The 25,138-nt window shown below is 65.7% G+C and overlaps 1 protein-coding gene across 9 annotated transcripts in view; it reads right to left on the bottom strand.

Moving 5' to 3' along the window:
• The window catches only part of NDST1 (N-deacetylase and N-sulfotransferase 1), a 92,214-nt gene that overhangs the window by 26,225 nt on the left and 40,851 nt on the right, over positions 1-25,138 (bottom strand). For all 9 annotated transcript variants that reach the window (XM_047779062.1, XM_047779060.1, XM_047779059.1 and 6 more), the window contains 3 exons: positions 9,651-10,489; positions 3,548-4,042; positions 239-326 (listed from right to left, as the gene is read on the bottom strand). In XM_047779062.1, coding sequence (XP_047635018.1) covers positions 239-326; positions 3,548-4,042; positions 9,651-10,163 — 1,096 coding nt within the window. In that variant the 5' untranslated portion in view covers positions 10,164-10,489. The remainder of the gene's footprint in view (positions 1-238; positions 327-3,547; positions 4,043-9,650; positions 10,490-25,138) is intronic.

Raw genomic sequence — 25,138 nt, 5'->3', positions numbered from 1 at the left:
GAGACAAGAGGGAGAAGCGCCCGCCCTCAGGACGGCAGCGCCTGAAGGCTGGGGACGGGTGAGTGGCAGCCATGGTCACGTCACTGCTGGGGCTGTGACTGTCCCGGGAGCTGTCTGGGGGGTCACATGCGGCCCGATGTGGGCCCAGGGTCCCGCGGGCTGACCCTCCGGCACGGCGCCCGAGGGTCTGGATGTTGAGGCCCGGAGACGGGGGTGGGGCAGAGCCGGGCCCGCTTACCTGTATGGAAGAATTTCCCCGAGTAGCCCAGGTTGAAGGTGAAGTTTGGGATGTGTGTGCGGAGTTCGTTCTGCGTCTCAAACAGGGCCTGGGACAGGCAGGGTGGGAGAAGGGGTGAGGGGAGGCCGGGCGCCCCCTGCCCCTCCCGTGAGGGCCCACGAGAGCCCGGCTGCTGCAGGACCAGCTCGGGGTCGCAGGACCCAGCAAAAAAGGAAACGAGGGCTCCTTTGCTCAAAACTGTTAAAAATGCCGAGAGGACACAGGCTGGCGCATGAACCAGGAAGGGCCGCTCTGGGCACGCGGCGGCTGTACCGTTCCCACGTCAGGAAGCCGGGCTCCGGCCGCCGCCTCCGCCCGGCCCCTCGCCAGACAAGACCCAGACCCCAGCCTGGTTCTGCCGCGTCCTCGAGAAACCTTTGCGTCCCTCCAGGCCTCAGTTTCTGCAGGTGGGGGGTAGGGAGAGCAGCAGCTCCCTCGGGGCTCTCGGGAGGATGGAGGCGCTCCTGCGTGTCAAGCCGTCTGTTTTGCTAAGTGATGCAAAAGGGTGGCGCGGCCATGCCTGTGGTCGCTGTGGGCCTCGTGTCTTCATCTGTCAAATGGGGGGGGGGGGTTCTCCTCACTGGTGGCTGGAAGGCTGATGCCAAAGAACCCTGGCTTTTCCCAAGAGGCTGTGCGTGCCCAGCAGCGCGGTGATCCCGCGTGTGGCCCAGCCCTGCTTCCAGGTCAGTGACAGCCCAGCGACCCTCATGAAACAAACATACAGGTGTCCTCTGCAGTCAAGACTCAAAACAAATCCCTACCAGACATGGTGCACAGGCTGCAGGAAACCTGCAGAAAAGCCCCGCTCAGAACACGCTGCCAACCAAGTCCTGGCCCTCCTGGGGTCACCACCAGCATCTTGCCAGGGCCACACTCCACCTGACGGAGAGCCGTGCCCCACTGTGCGGCCCTGGGCAGGTTACCTTCCTTCGCTGCGCCTCAGCGCTGCCTCTGCAAAACGGGAATGAGCACCAACACCCGCCTCACAGAGCGGCTCTCAGCGTCCGCGGAGGCCACGCACGGAGAGGGCTGCACACGGAGCCCGGTCGCGGGCCACCGCGGCTGTAACCGAAGCTGTCCCGGCGCCCGTCCGTGTACCAGCTCCCCGTGCAGGTGGACGAGGAGACGGTCGCGTCTCCGAGAGAAACGCTCGGCCGCAGCCAGTGCCTGGCGTCCCAGACGAGCGAACCACACCGCTCTCTGCTCTCTGACTCAGAAGGACGCTTAAGGCACGGGGGACCTGGCTGGTGACACGCGCGACAGCCTGCCCGGGGCGCAGGGCACGGAAGAGGCATCTGCTGGCCTCTCCTACGGAAACGGCTCCCAAGTGCTCGCATCCTCCTCATTCTAGAAACGGGGAAAGTGGGAACCAAGAAGCACAAGTCCGAGGTCACAGGAGACACAGTGAGCCTGGCAGCCTGACTTCCTCCGGGGGTCGACCCCCGACCCGTCTCAAGGACTCACCCTGATGGGCAGCAAAGACCTAGGTTATAGCCGGGGACACCAAGATTGGGCCCCTGAAGAAGGCCCTACGCAGAAACAGGGCAGTCTACTTTGCCAGAAGCGGTGCGCAGCATGTGCCACGGAGCCGCAGCACTGAAAGGCTCAACAGGAGTCATCTCAAAACTCTCCCAGGAGCTCCGCTTGGGGCTCAGAGGAAACGAATCTGTCGAGCATCCGTGAGGATGAGGGTTAAGGGTCCGACATTGCCCTGAGCTGTGGTGTAGGTCAGAGACAAGGCTCGGATCCCACACTGCTGTGGCCGTGGTGCAGGCCGGCAGCTGCGGCTCCCGATGAGAGCCCTGACCTGGGAACCTCCATATGCTCTGGGTGTTTTGTCTAAAAAAAACAAAAAATGAAACAAACACAAAAAACACTCTTTCATCAGCAGAGCCCCTGAGGAAGTAGAATCTCAGGGGCACACCCGATGGGCAGAGCAGATCAAAGCCACTCTGCTCTGTCTGAGCAGGGGAGCCCGAAGGGCCCAGCCCCCAGCCGCCCACGTGTCTTTTCACCACCGAGGCTCAGACAGGGGATGGGACGTGCCCACGTCACCCAACGAGGGTCAGACTGGGACTCGAACCCAGGTCTTGAGGCCCTAGATGGTTCCTGCTCCACAGAAGGTGGCACCTGCTCCTCTGGAGGCATAAGGAGAAGCAGCGTCCACGCCCAGCCACGGCAGGAGGGCGACTTGGCCCCGACCCAGCCCAGCGCCTTCCTTCCAGGCCCCACGGCCAACCCCGAAAGCGACTTCCGGGGGACAGAGACACGGCACCCACGGGAGGAAGGCTTTCCTCATGTCTCATTTTCTGCCTCCTCCTAACGTCAGAGAGACGTCTGGGTGCGGCACTGCCGTGGCCCCGGCGCAGCGGCCCGGCCGAGGACCGGGGCCGGCAGGCAGCAGCGCCTCTAGGCGTCCGTCCTGTTCCGTTCGTGCTGGATCTCCTGTGACGGGTGCCCCCTGCTCCCCACGTGCGCTATCGCATCGCTTCCTTTGTGTTTGATGCTGAGCCAAGAGCAAGACGACGGAAACCGCACTTCAAAGGCCGCCTGATGGCCTCCGTGCGCAGGCCTCTCTTTAACAGTGACATGGGGGTGAAATTTCACGATGGGCAAAAGGCTTTTACGGGCAGCTGGTTCGGTAAACATTTTTTGAATTAAACACATGCATTCCGCTATCTACACAGACCGCAGGTAAAGTAAGCCTTGTGCACGACTTAAGCCCTAATTCTCCTTTCGTGTGTTTTGCAGGTTCCGGCACTGACAGGCGCATTTCTGGGAGTTCCTGCTGCGGCGCAGTGGAAACCAATCTGACAGGTACCCATGGGGATGCAGGTTCGATCCCTGGCCTCACTCAGTGGGCCGGGGATCTGGCGTTGCCCCGAGCTCTGGTGCAGGTCACAGACACAGCTCGGATCTGGCGTGGCTGTGGCTGTGGTGCAGGCCGGCAGCTGCACCTCTGGTTGGACCCCTAGCCTGGGAACCTCCATGTGCCGTGGGTGCGGCCCTAAAACCAAAAAAAAAAGAGGAAGAGAGTCTGGATTAAAAGGTAGGTAACCAACTCTGCAGGGCTCGCGTCCCGTCCCCCATCGGGATGCTCTTGAGTGCCAGCTCCAGAGGCCGAACGCCCCTACAGCCAGCACGTCACTGTGCCCTCCAGCGGCATGCGCTTCCAATCAAACCATGAAACCCAAAGGGTGGGGACGTGCCGCGGCCAGGTGCCGGGAGGAGGTGAGGCCCGGCCCGCCCGCCCGGCTCCCCTGGCCGTACCTTCACGTCCTCCGCCTTCATGCGTGTGCCCTCCTTGCCCACGAAGATGTCGTCAATGTCCACCAGGATGTAGCGCTCCAGGGGCAGCGCCAGCCGCTTGCCCGTGAGGAAGGCCACGGCGTCGACGAAGACGAGCTTGTGCAGCCAGAAGCTGAGGTTGTTGCCAAAGAGCACGCGCTGGATGCCGTCGTGCAGGCCCAGGTCCTGGACCACGGTGGCGTGCAGCGCGGCGTGCAGGCCGGCGTCCGCGCCCAGGTGCGGGATGGACTCGGCCGAGCGCGTCTTGGCCAGCAGCACGGGCTCGTAGGTGGAGTGGTTCCACTGGAAGACGGTCCAGTCCTCGCCCGGCAGCACGCCCTTGTCCACCTCGCTGGGCCGGGTCACGTAGAGCAGCGGGGACTTGGGGTTGATGCTGCAGTCCTTCAGGCCCAGGTTCGAGTGCAGGAACAGCGGGAACCCTTTGAGCTGTGCGCTCAGCAGGCTGTTCTCATTGGCCTACAGCCGGGGTGGGGGGGGGGGAGAGGGAGGGGGCGAACGGAGGGGAGAGGGGGGGAGGGGCCGTCAGAGCCACACCCCCGGGGACCACGGCACCGCAGCGGAGGGCGCGGAACACCACGCACCACGGGCTCCTCACGTCCCGGGGCCCCGGGCCGACCAGGCCGTGGGAACCCGGCTCCGCCTTCCCCTGCCGCCCCCGCTACCAGAACCGAACCCCCAGCATGTGCCTTGCCCGCCAGCAGCGCCATACCCGCTGCCAGTGCTGCCCCCTCGGGCGCGAAGGACATGCTCACCAGAGCCAGGCGTCAGTCGCGAGCACCGCCCGTGAAGGGGCACCACAGTCCTCAGAGGGGCCCCCGATGGAGGCGTCACTGCCACTCCCCCATTAGCCGTGAGGAAACCAGGCCCACCAAAATCACGGCCAGGCGAGTCTAGCGGCGGAAAGCACGGGCTCTGCCACCAGGCTGTCCAGCCTGGGGCAAGACATGCGACCCTCCCGCGCCCCAGCTCCCTGGGCCGCACCACGCGGCCAAGGATGGCAAAGCCCTCGAGGGCAGCGGAGGCTGACGTGTGAATGGCAACAGGGTGCTGACAACAGCCAGGGTGTCACCCACCGCTCCCTCAGCAGGCCCAGAGAAATCCCACCTCCCAGCCGAGGCGCGAGGCACAGTGGTTAAGGAGCCACAGCTCACAGACGGACGACTGACCCCAGAGCCCACACACGGACTGCCAGGCTCTGCCACCCCGGGCTGCCAGCTGGCTTCTGCCACACAACCCCCTCTGGGAGAAACCCCGGCAGGTGCCAGTGCAGAAGAGCAAAGAGGCACCCACTGGGGGTGCAGAAGCAGATGCCCCGGAAGCACTCCCGAGGCCACGGCCACAGCAGTCCACCGTCTGTGCCTCCTTCTCCCGAGTGCCCACTGCCGCCAGCAAGCTGGGGGCCTGCAAGCAGTACCCACAGCAGCCCCTTTTCTTTTCTCAGCCCCTGCTCCTCCTCCCTCACCCTCCCAGTCACCTCCCAGGATAGATACAGTACAATTTTGTCCTTGTCCCTGTGCCATAGCTCCTTTCGGTCTTTCTGGCCTGGCAAACTCCTGCTCATCCTTCAAAACGCAATGCAAAAAAGAAAAAGGAGTTCCCGTAGTGGCACGGCGGAAACAAATCCAAGTAGGAACCATGAGGTTGCGAGTCTGATCCCTGGCCTCACTCAGTGGGTTAATGATCCTGAGTTGCCTTGGTTGTGGTGTAGGTTGCAGGTGCAGCTCAGATCTGGCGTTGCTGTGGCTGTGGTGTAGGCCAGCAGCTGCAGTTCCGATTTGACTCCTAGCCTGGGAACCTCCATGTGCCACAAGTGTGGCCCTAAAATGAATAAAATAAAATAAAACCCAATGCAAAGAACCTCCTCTCTCCCTGGCCTCGCTGGGACCACATCCAAGGCGCGCTGCCGCACTTCCCGCCACCCTGACTGCTGCCCTGACTGTGCAGGGTCCCCGCGACCAGTCTTCACCTTCTCAAGGACAAGGACTGTGTCATTTCTACCTCGGATCCCTGGCGCCAGCACAGGGTTGGCAGTGGAGTAAACACACATTTGGTGAGTCAGCGGATTTTAAGAAGAAAGAGGAACGGACCGACCCCAAATACCTGGCACACGGCGCCTGTGCGGTACGGCTTTCACGTGTTTATCCGCAGCGGTTCCCTGTGCCTGGCACTGTGTCAAGTGCCAGGCATGCAGTGAGCAAAACAGACCTGGCCCCTGCCCCCCTGAACCTTCAAGGCGGGCAGGGGAGAGAGCGCAATCGAACAGCAGAAGGACCCGAACCTTCCAGGAGGCACGTGCTACACAGGAAGAGGTCCCGGTTCCGGAAAAGCAGGTCGCAGGGCCGTCAGCTGGCCCGGGGAGGCTTCCTGGAGAAAGGGACTCTGAAGCAGGACTTAAAGACCGAGTAAGAGCCCCAGGGAGGGGCCAAGTGCAAAGGCCCTGAGGTTGCGGAGGGCTCAGCACAGCCAAGGGGCAGCGAGAGCCAGCAGAGTGACTGAGAGGGGAGGAGACGAAGCAGGAAGGTCAGCTGGGGCCAGACCTGCCGGACCCCGGAGGCTGGAAGTGGCAGCGGGAAGCCGTCAAAGAGACTCCATCAAAGGGTTGTGAACAGAGAATGACAGGTTTCAACGTGCATTTTCCAAAGATCCACCTGGCCGCTGTGGACAATGGTGGGGGCGCAAAAGTACCAAATGAGGTTGGGAGGGGGGCAGGGTGGTGCCAGGCCCACCATGGAGAGCTGGCCAGGGGAGTACGGCCCAAGGGCACAGCCCAGGCGTCTTTAGCGCTCACCTCCACGCAGAGGGGCTGCTTTCCAGTTCCCCGGCAGGCCCTGCAGGGCCCAGCCCTCATCAGCCAAGCTAAGGGGCCTGCATCTGACTCTCCACTCACCAGGAGTACCTGCCACCTCCCCACCCGGCCCTGAGCCAGCCTCTGGGGTTGAGAACCCCATCCCGAGAGGCCCCCCGCCCCTGTCCCAGGCCCCCCATATCTCCCAAGCCGGCCCAGGACAAGAGCAGTGTGGCGCCAGCGACGTTTCAGGCCCTGTCCATCCCCTGCTGTGGCCTGAGAGGCCACGCTGGACCACCAGCCCCTGGGGATCCCGTTTCAAAGCCTCGACCTTGAGCTGACTGCCAGGAGCTGGCGGCTCGGCCAGCGGTCCGGCTGGAGACATCGGGGAAGGGAGGAAGCCAGGGCGCTGACCGCCCACCGAGATGACGCTGGAAGGAGCAAGGCATGGAGAACGAGCCCCGGCATCGCAGCGACGGAGCCCCATCGCGGGCCTCGGCTTTGGGGGGGCAGCCCTCCTGTTTTTCAGCACTGGGGCCCCGCATGAGACACCAGATCTGCCAGTGGGGTCACGAGGCAGGGGAAGGAAGGGCCTTGACCCGGGAACAGGGGTGCCCGGGACAGACTAGGTGGCAGCCAACAGCAACTGGCTGCACGACCTTGGCACAGGGGACCCCAAGGTGCCACCTCTCTGGGCCTCAGGACTGGCGCATGTGGGTCGGTTGGTTCTGACACACTCACCGGCGGGCAGGTGAGAAGCGACCAGCAGAGCTGCCGAACCCTGGCTCTGACCGACTAGCCACGTCAGTCTACTCGGACAGCCAGGGAACTTTCTGAGTCTCAGCTACTCATCTGAAAATAAAGTGGCCACCTCACGGGGCAGCTGTGACAGTCACACGGCAAAGCCTGCAGAGCAGTGAGCTCGGGCGCATGGGAAGCGTGCAGTCTAAAGGGCCTCTGCCAGGACGTGCTCAGCCCCGGGGCCCCTGGAGCTGTGATGCAGAGCCGGGAAAACGGGGCTATGGAGGAAGATGAGCCCCCACCCTCAGGGACCTGAGGGCCACGTGCTGGCCAGAGCCACAGAGATAAAGAGCTACCACCAGCTGGCTTTGCCGAGGCGAGAGGACAAGGCATGCCAGCTGCCATTTACTGGCGGCTCTGGGTGCGGGCACGGGTTAGCGCTCCCTGCCCGCTGTCCCACCCTCCGCCTGGCACAGCGAGGCAGGTGCTGTGATCGGGCCCACTTGACAGACGGGGCGAACACCCTTCCCAAGGCCGCCGTGCCGCTAAGTGACAAGAAGAGCTGACCCCGAGTCTGGACTTGCCAGCCCTCCCCTGACCTGGGAGCTTGGGAAGGCAGGGTCCCCAGGCCCAGGGTCCCAAGCCCACGACCCAGCCCCACGCAGGCCTGGCAGAAGGTGCAGCCTGACCACCAGATGGCTCCCGCCAGAGCCCCGAGCCCCAGGCACCCGATCAAAACCGAGGAGGGTCCTGTCGGACACAGCGCCAAAAGCAGCCTGGAGACCCGGAAAAGGCCACGGAGCCCCGTGAGACTCGGAGCACGACCCCGTCCCTCCCGGGCCTCGCGGACACCGTCCGCAGAGCAGGGCGCCGGCGCCGGCTGGGAGCCAAGCGCTGCTGCACCGCCGCGCCCAGCGAGCAAGCCCATCGCCTCGTCCCCGGAGACGGCGGGAGCGCTGTGCGCTGGCATGGCCTCTGGGGCATCGCAGGGTCCTGGAGTCACTCCACGGTAGCAGGAATAAAGCCTCTGGAGCCAGAACACCTGGGTTCAAACCCCAGCTCGGAGCTTCTTAGAGGCGCTCCAGCCCTCCGCTTCCCTCTCCCCGGAATCCGGATGACGCCCCGGCCTGGCGGGGGCTCAGTGCTGACACAGTGTTAACTCGCCTGAAGCCCACAGGCGCGCCCAGTGCTGGAGGAGCGCTCGGGGAGCCTCAGCCGCTGTGGCGCGTTTCAGGCCTGGGGCTCTGCATCCAGGTCCTGAAGTTCGCGGCAGGAAAGGGAACAGAGCCAGTGAAGCAGCCGGATGCCGCCGCTCGGCCATCGACCAGGCCGGCGCTTCCCGGCGGGGAGCCGTGGAACACAGGGCTTTGTCGCCAGGCCAGTGGGGGGCAGACCTCACCGGCTTGCTCTCCTGCAGGACTCCTAAGGGCCTTCAGCATCCCGGCCCACAACCCTTTTTAGGGGCAGAGTAATCGTCCGTTTAGCGCCTGCGAGGACAGGCCGTGAGAGGCAGGCCCGGCTCCTGCCAGCGCAGAGGGAGGGGGCAGGGCACGGCAGTGCCGCCAGTGCCTGGGGACACAGGGCAGCTGTCGGTGACACAGGGCACTTCTGACCCAGCGCCTGTCCTCTTGGCAGTCACACCCAGCAAGAGCCGGCCTCAGAACCCGTGCGCTTCCTGTCACTTCCGCCGGGAAGGCGCCTCTCATGCCCTCCCAGCCTCCCCGGCCACTCCGTCCCAACCACCACCAACGGCCCCACCCCTCGCCCGTGTGTCCCGCCCTGCTCTTTTTTTGTACTTATCACCACCTGCCACACAGTGTTTGTTTGTTCACTGTCTGGTCACCCACCCCACCCACTGCACTGAAACGTCACCTGCGAGACAGCAGGGACGCGGCCCCGTTCGATCGCCGCTGCGTTCCCAGTGCCCAGCGAAGGCCCTGGGACGCGGTGAGCACTGGGGAAGTATTTGCCGAATGCAGGACCAAACGCCCCGCACCCATCGCGCAGGCCAGAGCTCCCTGGCCGGGGCCTCTGCAGCCCCCTCCAGCTCCTCCCCGAGGACAGCTTCTCTGTGGGACACATTCAGCCAGTCCTGGGGTCCCAGCAGGTGCTGAGTCTCCCCCGGAGCCCAGAGAAGAAACCCCGCAGCCCTCCTCAGCCAAGGGAAAGGGCGGAGAGCCCCTGACCCCGCCTACGGCCAGGTTCGGGCCGGGCTCTCCCGCTCACAGGCGGCACAGCTTCGGACCCGTACTCAGGCCTCCCGAGCCCTGGTTTGCCCGTCTGCAAACAGGGAGCCCCCCCATCCCTTGGGAGGACGGCAGGACGGGTTCGGGGCGTCCGTTCTCCTCCCCTCACCCAGCCCTGGGGCCTGCTATGTGCGGGGCCCCGGGCACGGCGGGCGACGCCCCAGTCAGGTGTCCCTACTGCAGGCGCAGGCGCTGCCATCCCGCCACCTCCCAGGTAAGGCAAGGCAGGCGCTCGGCCAGCGAGTGTGCAGCGGAGAGCCACGCTGGCCTGGCGCGCCCCGTGCCCTCGTACCTTGAAGAAGCCGATGATGCCCACGCCGTAGGCCACGCAGTACTTGTCCAGCAGCTCCCGGTTCCAGGCGTCCAGGTTGACGTACTTGAGAATGTTCTCGTAGATGATGAGAGCGAAGCGGCCGCGGCCCTTGTCGGTGAGCGTGGGCATGTCGCCCTTGCCGGGGGCGATCTCCGTGCGGTACTTGAAGCGGCTGGACTCCAGGATGGCCACCACCTCCTGGCCCAGCTGGGAGTAGAGGCTCTCCACAAACACCAGCACCAACGGGTCCGTGCGGGACGGGGCGGCCGCCTGCATGGGCTTGAGCGGCAGCAGGCGGCTGGGGGCCACGGGCGGCGGGTCCCCGCAGTCAGGCTCGGGGGCGTCCGCCGAGGGCTCCAGGCCCCGCTTCCAGCCATACAGGTAGTAGGCCGAGACAAACACGCTGAACAGGCAGAAGATGAACAGCAGGAAGAGCACAGCCTGTGGGGACACGTGCCGACACAGCCTGCGGAGGCGCGCCGGGACGGGCATCCCGGCCCCCGAGGCCGCCCCAGGGCCCCGCGCGGGAGGAGACACCGAGCCGTCCACCAGATTCGCAGAGAGTCGGGGCACGGGAGCGGGGGACGCGGGCCCTGGCCCTTCCTCCCAGCCAGAGGCGCGGTCCGCGGCTGGGTGCGCTCCTTCCTCCCTCCGCGCCCCTTATGTCACCATGGCAAACCCCCACGTGGTCCTGTGCACAGCAGAAGCGCCCCAGGGCGTCAGGGCCTCCTGGGGGGGCTGGGCAGCCGGCCGAAGGACGCTGGGCAGGCCCGGGGGCGCCGCATGCCGCTCCCTCGGTGGGGTCCCGGGGGCCGAGGCTGCGGAGAGAGGAGCAGAGTCAGAAGGCGCCAAGGAGGTGCGCGGGCTGCGCGGGCTGCGGGGCTGCGGGTGCCCGGGACCAACCAGCTGGGCCCAAGTTCAACGACGGCGGCCCCGCCTGGACGCGTGTCCCGGGGCCCTGCTCCCCGACCCCTCGGAGCCTCCGCCTCCCCACTTGCTGCCAACAGTTTCCGCCTCACACGAGGCTGGGGGGCGAAGTCCAACCCTGTGTGGAAATCAGGCAGGGCGGCCGCCGCGTCCGGCGTCCACAACAGTCGTTTCTCCTCATTACGACTCGCAGAGGCCAAGGCCAAACCAAGAAAGCTCCAGAAGCTGGAAGGACCGAGACAGCAATAAACACGGCAAGGCCTGGGAGCTGGAGCCAAAGGCCACCCCGCACCGGGCCCCTCACCCCCCGCGACGCTCCCCGCCCCTCTCTGGACACCGGCCTGGCGGCCCCGCCAGCAGAAGAAGGGAGCCGGCTGTGCGGCGTGTGCGGCTCGGCTGAGCGGCAAGGCCCCTCTCGAGCATCACGGGCCACGGGGGGGGTGGGGGGGGACACGGTGGGGGGAGGGCGGGGGACGGGCGAGGAAAGCCGTCTGAGGAGCCGGGCGGGAGCAGCTGCTGCGCTCGGCCCTCGCACAACAGGCCTCGCTCACCCTCCACCACCTGCTCTCAGGCAGCAGGTGGCCCTCGCCCTGCAGGCACGTGCCCACAGTGACACACAGCAGCCCGGGACGGCAGGGAGCTGAAGGCCCTGCCTTGAGGAAGCAACGCCTTCGGTGGGCCGTGTCCCCCAAGCAGCCAGAACTCTGGGTCCCAGCTTCCCCGCAGCCCCGTGCCCTGCCCGGGGCGCCCCACCTAGACCGGTCTCCCTGGAGGGTTAACGAGGACTTCACACCCACACCCGCTGCACAGAGACCCCAACGGCCTCGCCCAAGCGGCGCCCCCACCACGGCCCTCCGTCTCCCCGAAACCCCAGTGGAGGCAGCCGCTCACGGGGGGCAGCTGAGCTCCCTCGGGATGGGAGACAGGGACGAGGGTAAAAGGCGTGAGGGCTGGGCTGGCACAGCCGCTGAGGGGACGTGGGCCTCGAGCTGGAGCTGGGGGTGAAGGTCAAAACCCTTCGGAGCCCCAAGGCCGCAGGGTGTATTCGGCGCGGGCACAGCACACAGAGACCCTCCCGTGCTTCTGAGCCCTTGGCCTAGAGGCAGCAGCGGCGCGTGTGTGCAAAGGATCGCCCGCAGGAACACGAAGCCCAGCGCCGTCTGCAGAGCCAGCCCAACAACAGGCGCTGTCTCAGCGGAGCCAGGCGGGCCCGGGAAGGAATCCAGGCAGCCGCCGACGCGGGGACACGGACCGAGCCCGAAGTGCAGGCGCCACGCAGGCCGCTGAGAGGAAGACACTTACCGAGCACACCAGTCGTGTTTTTGTTAAACTCGTGTGCACGGGCCGAAAACTGTCACTAAATCCAAAACGTGGTAACCGTCAGTTCTGATTTTCCTTTTTTGGTTCCTGAGTTTCCTACAATAATCACTTATTAATTTTGCGAATATAAGAAAACCAATGTTTCTAACAGATGTGCTCAGAAGCCAGACGTGGCCGAGTCTTGGCGTCAGGCCTGCCCCTGCTTCGCCACAATGACAGGACAACAGCAACGACGGGCTGTGTGGCCCTAGGCACTCCCCCGCCTCTTGCTGGGCTTCGCGCCTGTCAGACGGGGCCTGGCCCAGGTGGCATCCGGGGCTCTCCCACCTCTGCTGTTCTGCAGCTCAGTCTCTACGCGTGCCAGCGCCAAGGGGACCCACGGCAGCCAAGGAAATAGGGCCCTGCAGCGCAGGGGGCTCGTGCCACAGCGGGAGGGCAGGCATCCGAGAGAACCGAGGGCCTGAACCCTCCGGAAGGCAGAGGGGGCACAGCCCAGGAAGGCTTCTTGGAGGAAACAGTACCTGCCTGGCCACAATGCCAGGTAAGGGTTGACCAGGAACAGGAAGACAGAGGCAAGTGTGCAGCCTGGCGATGAGGGGCGGCAGAGCTTCCCAAGCGGTGCCTGCAATTCTATCCGACGGCAGGGCGAGCCAGGAGAGCTGGGGAGACTGGTGCTGCTCATTCCCAAGGGGCCCCGGCGTCCCACGTCCCATCGATAAGGGCAGCCCCCCCTTGCCCAGCAGCTGCAGGGCACGCCCCCCGCCTCCCACCCAAAGCTGCCCGTCGCTGCCGATGCCTGGGATCGACCGCCCACTTGGGCCACTAACCCCCACTTCCCTGGGCGGGCCACTGGCCTTCCGTCTACGGCATTAAAAACCTTTCAGCATGTGTGCGAATGAGGCAGCCAGCGGAGGGCCAGGACTCTGGGCGGCACAGGCCCTGCGAGAAGCTGACACTTTCCCATTAAGAAAAAAAAAAGTGCACATACGCTGGAAGCTGTTGTAAGAGTCCCAGAGTCCAGAGCCCAGGCCCCCAGCCCAGCCGGGGACCGAAAGCCCTCGGTTAACAGAGCCCGAGAGCTACGCAGGCAGACGAGAGCCACACCCAGCCCCAGCTCGCAGTGACTGCATGCCACACGTGTCACCTTCCCGTGCCCCAGTTTCCCAATCATTACCCCTGAAGCAAGCAGCTCCTGCTGCTGAACTAGGGTGCACTCAACACGGGGGACACCCGAGCCCACAAAGCAGGTCACGCTCCATGCTCGCTCACTCTCGTCTCTAGCTGCACTGAACCCCCCAAATCCACACTTTCAGAAGCCAGGCCTTGCCCAGGAGCTGGGTGGAGGGGCAGAGGCCCGACAGAGGCCAGGAGGCTGGGGAGAAGGCCATGCGAAGCCCAGGCCGGGGGGTGGGGGGAGCCCGGGGTTGAGAGACGCAGGCTCCGGCCTTTGGAATGGATGAGCAACGCGGGCCTGCTGTGTGGCACTGGGAACTACGTCCAGTCACTTACGATGCAGCCTCATCACGTGGGGAGAAGAGGCTGTACGTGTATAACTGGGTCACCAGGCTGTACAGTAGAAAAAAAATAACGTGCTGGGAAAGCCCAAAAAAAATGTATTCGGATCTCTTTAAGGAAAAAAGCCCAGGCCTGAGAGAGGCTACAGGAAAAGAGAGGGGGCCACCTGGCCCCCGACCCCCCGGCACAGGGCTGATCGCCCGCACACCGGCCACGGGGACCTCCAGCACGGCCCCCGCGGCACCCCCTCAAAGGCCCGGCACCAGCCACTCGAGGCCCCTCCACACCGCCCTGAGCTCCTGCACCCCTGTGGCTCCAGGCTGGGAAATGCGGGGGGTGGGGGCCTAATGGCCCTGGAGCCCCCCAGGCTTCAAGGACAGCTGGGGGCTGAGGTCTCAGCACTTCCCCACTGCCTAGGCCTTGCCAGCATCGCCAGCCATTTTGCTAAACTCCCATCTCGCCCAGCCAGTCATCAGTCTTGGTTGTGTATCTAAGCCTCGGCAATGAGCTTCCCCTGCCTGGAAGGCCTCCCCTGGCCCCTTGGGACATTTACGCACCCTTGCAGCGTCACCACCTCTCTCAAGTCACCTCCACCCCTCACTCCCTGGCCTCCCCACGTCCACAGTGTGGAAGCTGCAAACCGGGACCCTCAAGCCAAAACAGGAGGCAGGAGCAGGTGTCGGCGTCAGCTGCTGGCGGCTGGGGGGGTGTGTGCTCGGTGTCCTAAGAATTGGCTCTTTGTAAAGCTCAAATTCCGACAGCACTTGTCTTCAATTGGAGATTAGTTACCAGTATCTTTTTGCTGCCGGCCTACACCACAGCCGCAGCCACACGGGATGCGAGCCGTGTCTGTGAACTACACCACAGCTCCCGCCAACACCAGATCCTTCACCCGCTGAGCCAGGCCAGGGATCAAACCTGCGTCCTCATGGGTGCCAGTCAGGTTCTTTAGCACTGAGCCACAGCAGGAACTTCACAATCAGTTACCAGCACCTTACCATCAGGAGATTCCACACACAAGCCAGAACCTCACCTTCTATGAGAGTGCTTCCCTGTGATGCTACGAGCACCCCCGCTGGTCACCAGCGGCCTCAGACGGGCGGGCACCCGCCCACGGCTCCCCTCCCTCTCTCGGGGCTTCCTGCCCAGCCCCTGCGCACACCTGAGGATGTGGAGCTCGCGGGCCTCGGGGGGGACCGGGGCTTATCCAACCTGCGTGTGGGCAGGCCCTGCCTGCTCCCTGGCACCTGCACCCAGAGGCCCTCCATGCACGCACTCTCTTCTCTTGCTCCTTCCCAGGTGCCTGATGCCCCAAGCACAGGGCCAAGTGGGGACACTCCCAGCGCTCTCCCCAGCACGGGGCCCTGCGAGCTCACAGGGTGTGTACGACTGAGCCGCTCTCATTAGTCCCAATTTACAGATTAGGCAACCGAGGCTCCAGACGAGTGACTTCGTTCGTCCCCGAAGCCCAGGTGTGCCTACAATAAAAATAACACCATAGTTATCATTACTGTTTTTTCTTTTTTTTTGTGTCTTGTTGCCTTTTCTAGGGCCGCTCCCGCGGCACATGGAGGTTCCCAGGCCAGGGGTCCAATCGGAGCAGTAGCCGCCGGCCCACGCCACAGCCACAGCCACGCGGGATCCGAGCCGCGTCTGCGTTCACGGCAACGCCGGATCCCTAACCCACCGAGCAAAAGCCAGGGATCGAACCCGCAACCTCATGGTCCCTAGTCGGGTTCGTTCACCACTGCGCCACGACGGGACCTCCATCGTTGCTGTTTTTACTGCGCTCCCGGGAGCCTGGCACGGGCAGGGCGCTCACACACTTTACCTCGCTCACCCTCACAACTGCTGCCGCCCTTCCGCACACCCACAGCTACGGAAAAGGAGGCTCTGGCCTGACGTCGCACAACTGTCGGTGGCAGAGCTGACATCTGAACCCAGGCCCCGTGACATGGCCCCGAGGGGCATCTTCGCGGGGAGAGCTCGAGGGGGCCTCGGCTACCGAGCCCTCCAGCCTTCAGGTGGGCTCCCCCTGGGCTCTCCTAGCCCTGGGCCCAGCTTTCCCTGCCAAGGTGCGAGGGATAATGAGATGCTCTGGTCGCCATGGAGATGCCATGGCAACGCCGCACTTTCGGGAAACACCACGGTGGCGGTGGCCACTGCTCTGGAGTCGAAGTCACTGCTTCCTCCACCCCCACCTCCGAAACGCTCTGGTGCCCCCGCCATCCTCTCCAGGACCCAGAGAGAAGGGAGGCCGAGCTACAAGGGACTTCTGAGACCAGCGGAGACAGCAGGACTGCGGAGGCGGCCGGGCTCTGCCCTGGAGGGACAGGTGCGCTCCAGCCGTGAAACCGAGAGCCCCCGGGCCTTGTGTGGGACCCCCACATGCCCACGCCAAGGGCGGACGGTAGGTCTCCTGCGATGGGCTGCCTGCATCGTATGCGGTTTCGCCCCAGACCCTCCAAGAGGCAGCAAGGCCGCGGCCGCCGGCATCTGCTCCGGGCTCAGATGGGAGCCCGCGGGGCCTTCCATGCTGCCTCCGCGAGGCGCCAGCCGGCGACCTCTGGGCAAGTCGCTCAGCCTCTCTGAGCCTCCGTCTCCCCAAGCGCAGTGGGGTTGCTACGGCTTGTCATCCTCCGGGGCTGCTGCCGAGGCTGAGAGAGGATGGGCATGACACCGCTCGGGGCCGACACGTGCTGAAGAAGGCCATCCGCTGCAGGGGCCTGGAAGCTGAGGCCCAGGGAGGAACCGGCCCGGAGCCACACGGCACATTCACAGCGGCTCCGAGGAAGGACGAGGGGCGCGCGTGGGAGCGCCGGGCTCGGGCCACGCAGGTGACCCCTCCCTGTTCCCTCGCTCCGTCCCTACTGAGCCCCGCGGGTCCCCAGTCGGCTGCTGGCCACTGAAGACGCAGGCTTTGGGGCTCTGAGGTTTTCTGGGTCGGGGGTGATGCTGGCACCGGTGACTGGAGCAAGACCCGCCCCAGCCCGCAGGCTCCCCCAGCCCAGACGTTCCGTCCCGCCCGGGCCTGGGCCGCGCAACCTCGTCCTTGCACCTCCACACGCCAGCACACACGTGCGCTCAAGTGGCGTCGTCCCGGGGAGCTGCACCAGGTGGGGCTGCAGGGAGCCTGGCAAGCAGGCTCCAAGGCGTGAGAACAGGCACCCGGCCTGGGGGAGGAGGAGGGGCGACGGCCAGGGCCTGGCAGCCCCATAGGCAAGCCCAGGGCCGCTCGTCACAGCGGACACGTCCCCTCCCAGCCCGCCACACCCCCAGTACAGTCGTCGCCACCACCCATGACCCAGCCGCACCCCGCAGCCACCCTGCCGGAGCCCGCGGCACCCCCCGGGCAGAGCAGAGAGGGCCCTCCGCACCTACTCCCTGCTGTGCGGGAGGCGGGCCAGGGCGGCAGCAAAGCCCTTCCTTTCCCTCCGCCGGAACCTGCCCCACACCCGCCCCCACAGCCCCACGGGGCCACCCGGCTGGGGGCCAAGACGCTGCCCACCCGTCACCTGAGTCCAGGGCCACCACCGAGGGACGGCGGAGTGCGCGGCCCACACTGCGGTGAGCATGCGGGGACCCTGAGGCCCAGAGGGAGGGCCCGTGCTGGTGTTGCCAGCCCCCCCACCCCCACCTGCCTCGGCCCGTTTTCTTTTCTTCATCTTTTTTTAAAGGAGCTTCCCAGGAGTTCCCGTCGTGGCTCAGTGGTTAACAAACTCGACTAGCATCCATGTGGACGTGGGTTCGACCCCTGGCCTCGCTCAGTGGGTTAAGGATCCGGCGTTGCTGTGAGCTGTGCTGTAGGCCGACAGCTGTAGCTCTCTGATTAGACCTCTAGCCTGAGAACCTCCATGTGCGGCAGGTGCGGCCCTGAAAAGACAAGAAAAAGAGAGAAAGAGAGAAAGGAAGGAAGGAGGTCCCAGGCTAGGGGTCGACTCAGAGCTACAGCCGTGGGCCTACACCCCAGCCACAGCAACTCGGGATCCGAGCCGGGTCTGTGGCCTACACCACAGCTCACGGCAACAGTGGATCCTTAACCCACTGAGCCAGGCCAGGGATCGAACCTGCGTCCTCGTGGACAGCAGTCGGATTCACTTCCACTGTGCCACAACGGGAGCCCCTCGGCCCATTTTCTTGTCCCCTGAGCCCTGCGCGCCCTTCTTCAAGGCCAGCCTCAGCCCCGGCCGAGAGCTGGGCCCTGCCAGCTGCGGATCTGAGATGTCCTCGGCGCCGCTGCTCTGACGCCCACCAGGCTGCGGTGTCGGCTGTTCTCACAGTGAAAACGCTGGCGCCCAACTCCACTAAGAGCCCTCCAGGCAGAAGGGCTCGGAACCCAGGGCTGATGAGCCCTTCCCCCTTCCGAGTCTGCCCTGAGCAGCCACCAAGCTAACGTATGAACCATGAACCTCCATCGAGGGGCCGCGGCACAGACCTGCCCTACACGCTGTCACGTACCCCCTCCCCCAGCACCACGACCCACCGCTCTTCCGCCTCACAGGCGAGAGGCTCAGGCCCCGAGGGACCGGCCAGCCTCAGGGTTGACGCGTGCCTACTGGGATCTCGGCACGGCGGCACCGGCGCCCCACGTGCCGCCCCATCCGACAGCAACGCACACCCAGGGTCACCCGCGCCGGCACCCAGGCCAGCACCCTGCACCCCCACCCTCCGTCGCTCTTTGCGTTTCTGTTTTCAAGCATTTTGTGTGTGTTTTAACGCCAAGAGCAGCCTCTGACGATCCTTCTTCGAAGCAGACCCACAAATGGGCATCAATCAACAAACAAACAAGCACAAAGCTTGAGTTCGCGCCCCAGGGCTCCACCGGGCATGTGCTCTGGCTGCCCTTCCCCGAGGGCAGCGCCCCGCAGAATCCGCACGAACTTAGACCCCTGCTTATTGAGAACCTCTCTCTCTCCCAACAGGGCCTGAGTTGAGCGTTTACTTTTGCACCAGGTCTGCGAAAAGGACGTACTGAGCATACAAACAAGACAGCTGGGGGTGGGAGCGGGACGGGGACAGGAGCGGTCAGGACGGGCCGGTCCCACGTAGGCTCCTAGGGCAGGTCCCTCGCGGGCCGGCTCTTCCTTGGCCCACGGAGCTCCCCAGAACAGGGCTCTCCGCCCAGCCCCCAAACCTATCTACGCAGAGTCAGGTCCACAGCTATTCCTCCTCGGCTCTTGATCACAGGCACTTGAAAACAGTGAGTCTTTCCTTGCAAGCATCACAACCTCCCTCGCTGTCAGCAGCCGGCACAACTGAGCTCCTGGTGACCCGCCAGCCCCACACCAGCTTCCCCCGCTTCCCCAGGCCTCACACCCGGCGCGGTGGTGTCAGTGACCGGCGTACTGCGTGGACCAGGAAACCTGGCTCAGAGAGGGTGCGAAGCGACCACCCCAAGTCACACGTGGGCGGGGTGGAGCCAGGACGGCCCCCCGTGGCCCACCTTGGAGCCCCTGCTCGTCATGGCCATGCGGCTGCCCAGCGCGCCAGGCATTCTTGCCCCAGGTCTGCAGCCCAAAGGACCCAGGGAGAGGCTTCCTGCAGGTACCCAGCCTCGCCACCTACGTGCAGGCTGACCGGCTTCTCCAGCAACGGGAACACGTCCTTCCTGCGTGGACGGGCGGGACCTCGGCCACAGGGCCCTCACGGTGCCCTGCCCGGGCCTCTGCCCTCCCAGACGGACAGGGACCCCACGTGAGAAAGGGAGGCCGCCTCTAGGCCCCAGGCAGGAAGGAGCCTCACGCCAAGGAAGCGGGGAGAGAGGCAGGACCAGGCGATGTCCGCTACCAGGGCCGACACCAAGGACGCTGGCGCCTCACGGGCCTCCTCAGTGCAGGTGCCGCGGCGGGCGCTGCCCCGTCCCGACGCGTCACGCGCCACCTTCTCCCGACGAAGCAGAGGCAGGTTCCCACGCCCTGAGCCCCTCCCGTCTGCCCCACTGGGCGGAGAGGCCCCGGGCCCTGCCCTCCCCGCTGCGGCCCCAGGTTGCTCTGACTCCCGGGAGATCCCAACACAGGGGTGCGGGGCGGTGGGCCGGGGGCTCCATCTCCGGGAAACGGAAGCAAACTCCACCGGGCTGGCGTCCGGGTCCCCATCCTCTGAGCACCTCCAGGCCCTGCCCTTCCCGCCTCTGAGCCTGTCCCCGCAACTGGGTGGTGAGGCTGGGACCAGATCAGGGGCGTGACCTCCCTGGGCTGCAGACCCCGTCGAGGGTCTCAGGAAGGCGGCCAGCGGACTCTCCCCGACACCACATCCCACACGAGGTCCCCGCCCAGAGCCCCGGGAAGAACATGGAAGCCCCGCGGTGGCTCCTCTGGCCTTGCCGAGCCGCAGCCTCGCGGCCCGGACGGGGCCGAGGCCACCCACACGGCGTGGCTCCAGTGTCCCCCGTGAGGCCCGCTGGCTTCGGGGGGACGGGTGGGCTTGCCACGCTGCCCGCAGCCGCCGCTGAGCCCTTCCTGCCCAGCCCCCGGCCCCAGCGTGCTCCGTCTCCCCGGGGCAGCGCCGAGGGCTGGGTGCCCCAGGGACCTGCTTCCTGTCCTGAGCAGGGACAGGACCCCGTGCCCCCAGACCCCTCCTGCACGAGCATGAACATGCACACACTGTGGGTACGCGCTTCAGACAGACCTGGGAGGACGGACGAGGGCAGGTGACACGGGCCATGGGGAGAGAATGACGCGACCCCCCCACTCAGCTCCAGGTCACTTCGCCGCGTCCGCCTGATGGCTCCACACTCCTCACTCAACACGGCCGCGCCCAGTCCCACAACCGGGACAAGTGGCATTACTGCCTGCCCCGTTCCCTCCCTGGGGGGGAGGGGTGGCCCCAGGGCACCCCGAGGCACCCACCGCGTTCCCGGAAGCCTCCCACCCCCGTGTCCCTCCCTCCCAAACCTCAGGAAGAGGGTGTCTTACCCAACCCTGCCCCGCGCCCGGGGACCCCGCAGCAGGCAGGGGCTCCCCACCCCGCCAGAGGCACCCCGCACCGTATCTCGGGACACGTGTCGCCCCTGAAGGCGTCGGGCCCTTGGGGTTCCTCTCAAGAAAGGTGGCAGCGGGGCTGGACGAGCCCCCACCAGCAGCAGAGCTAAGCAGGGGCTGCAGCTCTGCCGACCCCTCCTCACAGGAAGAAGGGCCCTTACCCCCTTTGGGACCAGCGTCTGTGACCGAGGCTTTGGGCCCCGCCCGTGGTGGGGGGGAGGGTACGTGCCAGAGGGTGGGGGTCACAAGCCCAGAAGGAGAAGCAGCTCGCGGGGGACGCGCAGCGGGTGGACCAGGGCCAGGCCAGCCTGGGCCTGCTCTTCGGCAGCACACGCCAAGGAGCGGCCACCTGCGAGTGTATCTGCCTTTGCCCAGGACGCCAAGGAGACCCCAAGCGAACCTGCTGCAGCACGATTTCAGGCCCAGCGGCGGGGGCAGCGGCGTATCGGTGCGTGGAGGGCCCGGGGCAGGGGACGGCCGACTGCCCAAGGCCCCTGACACCACCCCATGAGGGCGGCCTAGGCTCTGGCCAGCCCGGGAGGTCCCAGGGTCCCTGGTCGGGATCGGCAGCTGGGGCCATCTCCTACCACGTCACCCCAGGCCCAGGCCACAGGCCCAGATGGACGCCCCGAGGCCAGGCCTTCCAGGAGCCATGAGAGGCTCCAGGAAACCGAAAAGGCTCCAGGCCCTCTGGCCAGGGGACAGGGAAGCCAGGTGCTCTGGGGACAAAAGAGGAAGGGGAAGCCTTGAGGCACTTGGAGCCGCAGAAGTCCCCTGACCTCCTAGAGGCCTGGTGGGCACAGCCCCGCCTGCTGAGACCAGGGAAGCTGCATCGGGGCTGACACGAAAGCGGCCTCACCCCTCCAGACTGGCTGCGGCTTGTCACCGCAAGAGGAGCCCGCCGCCAGCACGCTCCCCTCCGGGGTGAGGGGCTCCACGGGAGGTGCAGCCGGCAGGGGGAGGGGCCCGCAGGTGGGGAGGGGCGCGAGGGCCAGGCTTTCTCTGCACCCCAGACGGCGGAGAGCAGAGACACTGAAAAGCGGGGCAGGTGACCTACTTAACACAGGCCTCTTGAAGAGGGGCCACGGGGCCTCGGTGAGACCCCACCAGGCAGCCCGCAGGTTCCCCATATCCCCGGGGTTCGCAGGCCAGCCCCAGACTAGGCTGGGGTGAGGCATCCAGGGGGCACCTGCCAGCACCATGCCGGGAGCCTGGAGGACGTGGCCCTGAGCGGATGCTCCTTAGTCTGCCCCCAAGTGCCCCGTTCGCCTTGCCCTCGACCCGGCCTGGCACTGAGCCCACAGGGACCCCGCCAGGCCCCCCTCTCCTTTCAGGCAGGCCCGCCGTGTCCTGTGACATGGAACGGTGCCTGATGACCCCGGGTGCCCTCCGATCTCCCAGCTGGTCACCCTGCAGGGGCGACACTGACCTCCACAGCTCACCCCCAGGCACGGGCACAGTGGCCACAGCCCCGCCCTGGCAGGAAGCATCTACTACCATCTCCTTGTGACCCGTGTGCAGCGCCCTCTGCTCGAGGCTCAGCTGGCTTCGCCGAGGCCCCAGTTGATGAGAACGGAACTAAGGCTCGTGGCAGGGAAGTGACTGGCCCGAGCTCCCCCTTCCAGCTGCTGAGCCGAGATTCAAACGGGTGTCTGGCCTGAATCCTACATCCCATGTCACGGAACAGATAACCCCGAGCCCCTAGGGCTGGGCCAGGGAGGTGCCAGGGGGTCTCTGCACCTCCCGCGTCTTGGCACAGGTGAGGCTGAGGCCCATGCGAGAGGCAGGCGGGCGGAGACGGGAGCGGGCAGGGCTGGGCGCCCGTGTGGGCGCGGAGCATCTGCAGACTGACCAGCACCCAGCCACGCCAGCTGGCCATCGCCGTGGCTACAACGTCCTCACGGCCATCGGCAGCCCCGGGCACCGCCGTGCCACTGCTAACTCACTACACAGATGCATAGCGCTTTCAGACGCTGCCCTGGCATCACGGGACACGCTTCCCACATCACGGCAGGGACTTCCTCCCTCTTCCTCAGACGAAGAGTGACGCCCCTGAGAGGACACAGCGAGGCGCCTTCTCTCCACCCCCCGCGCCCTTGCCTCTTCCCCAGCGCCCACCGGCCCTTCTCTCGAGGTGTATCCTGAGCGGCCCCGCCCGTCACACCCCATCTCGGTTCACCCTCACAACAACCCGGGCAACCCAGCGCCACCACTGCCTTCATTCCACAGACTGACTCCGGGGCTCAGAAGTGTGGCCTGTCTTGCCGCAGTCAAGAAGCGGTGGAGCTGGGATTCAAACCCAGATCGGTCTGGCCCTGGGGCCTGCGCCTGGAACCTCCGTGCGGCACGGCTCTGCCGGGGGTGGAGGCAGAGGAGAGCAGACACACTCAAAGGGCCCATGTGCCCGGCAGGCCGCGGCAAGATGACAACAGCAGGCAGGCAGGCAGGGTGCTGGAGGGCACAGATGGAGGCGGCGGCCGGGAGTCTGAGCAGGGGACGTGGGAGCAGAGGGAGGTGACAGACAGGAGGAGGCGGCCTTGGCAGGTTTGGTCAAGGGGCTTGCTCTCCCCGGATCGCCACTTACCAGCTGTTAAGCAAAGTTCCTGGAGTACGTCCAGGGCCCTCTCCACCCCCAAACCCTTGGACCCTGGGAAACAAGCGATGCCTGCTGCCAGCCTGGCTGCCAGCCCTGGGGGCATCTGGAATGTCCTTGGCTGTCCTGGCATGATTCAACCACTGGGTACCAGGCTGGCAAAAGCACAGGGCTCGGACGGCGTGCCTGGGCACCACTGAAGTGTGGGCCCTAAGCGGCCACCTCCCATCGCTGTCAACCTCTCCGTGGCCCCACTGGGGCAGGCACCACCCAGCCTGGACCCAGACCAGGAACCGTGGCCATATCAAGCGCCCAGAGGAAGACCACCCTGGCCCGCGCCGCCCCACGGACCTTGTCCAGACCCCCGCGCGCGCCCTACCTCAAGGCCCCTCAGAGCCCCACACTCGTGTTCCCTAAAGGCAGCCACTGGGCTGGAGACAGAGGGACCTGCAGGGACCTGTGTGGGCAGAGGCTGCCCACGTCAAGCCAGGGAAGACCCTCAGCCAAGGAAGGCTGAGTGAGGCCACCCAGGCTGACCCTCAGTTCTCACTCTGGCAGGTGGAGGGAGCTCAGCCCAAGTGTCCACACTCGGGCCACGCGTGTGCCATGCTCCAGCTCTGTACCCTTCATGGCTCCCACCACCCTCCAGGCAAGCCCCCGAAGCTGACCGAGGGCGCCATCCCTGCCCCCACCAGCTCTCCTAACTGGGTGTGCTGTGTGCCAGGCCTTTGCTAAAGGCTGTGTGTGCATTTTCTCGTCTAACCCTCACAGTAACTGGGATGCAGGTACCATGCTTGGTCCATTGCCACAGACAAGAAAACTGAGGCTCAGAGCAGTGATACCACGGCCCGGAGTCACAGTGGCGACAGAGCCAGGGTCTTGACGGCTGAGTCAGCCTCCTCACAGCCCCCCTCATCCACGCAGGCAGGGAAAGCCGGGTGCAGGGGGGCCCTCTTAGTGGGCAACTGGGCCAGGAAAGGTCCGAGGCCTCTGGCCTCCCCTTCCAGGGCCCCAGCCCCCCCGGCGCAGGAGGAACTGCCACTCCAGAGGCACACGAGGCGGAGGCCTGACGGACAGCGAGTCCTCAGCGTCTGCCTGTCGCCTTTGACCAAAAGGAAGAAAAAGGCACGAGAAGGTTTGCAAAGATAGAAGGAGAAAGTGAGGGGTCCCCGGAAACACTTGATCTTACACAACACCCTCGGAGCTGGGGGCGCCTGCAGGCCCCCTTCAACAAGAGGAACGTGGGGGCCAGGACCCACCTCTACCCACGTGTATGTGCCAACCTGAAATCTCCATTTCTCTCCCCAAAGCTGCTGTCCCACAGCCATCTCTGTCTCAGCACGTGTCCTTCCAGTCCCTCGGGCCAGCAGTCTTGCGGCTGACACCCCCCCCCCCATCAGCACACCCTGCACGGCGACCCAGCCCCAGCCCCAGCCCTGACCCCTGCACCCTGCATGGCGACCCAGCCCCAGCCCCGACCCCTGCACCCTGCATGGCGACCCAGCCCCAACCCCTGCCCAGCAACCCAGAGCCAGCCCTGACCCCTGCACCCTGCACGGCGACCCAGACCCAGCCCCGACCCCTGCCCAGCAACCCAGACCTAGCTCTGACCCCTGCACCCTGCACGGCGACCCAGCCCCAGCCCCGACCCCTGCCCAGCAACCCAGACCCAGCTCTGACCCCTGCACCCTGCACGGCGACCCAGACTGGAACCCCTACTCGCCTTCCTCGTCTGCCCTGAGCGGCCCCCTCACCTGTGTGACTGTGGCACTGCCCACCCTCCAGGCAACCAGCAGGACCCCTCACACAGCACAGCCCCAGCCCCTCAGCAGCGTCCCCTTCACTCAGACTAAAGAGCCAAGTCCTCTCCAAGGGCCAGGAGACCCCGGGCGACCGGCCCCCGACCTCCGCTCAGGACGCTCTCACTCTCTGACCCGCCACAGGGGCCTCCTTGCTGCTGCTCCTGCCTCAAAGCCTTGCCTTGCCGTTCCCTCCGCCCAGAAGGCTCTCCCCCCGAGGCCCTGGGGCTCCCTGGTTCCCTCCTGGAGTCGGCCGCCCCCTCCAGAGACTTTCCACGACCCCCCCCCCCACCAGAAGAACCACGCCGTCAAGTCACAATGTCTGCCCCAACC

The sequence above is a fragment of the Phacochoerus africanus genome, chromosome 4 (genome assembly GCF_016906955.1).
Source record: "Phacochoerus africanus isolate WHEZ1 chromosome 4, ROS_Pafr_v1, whole genome shotgun sequence".
NCBI classification, from domain to species: Eukaryota; Metazoa; Chordata; class Mammalia; order Artiodactyla; family Suidae; genus Phacochoerus; species Phacochoerus africanus.
This window is presented reverse-complemented; position numbering and strand designations above follow the sequence as displayed.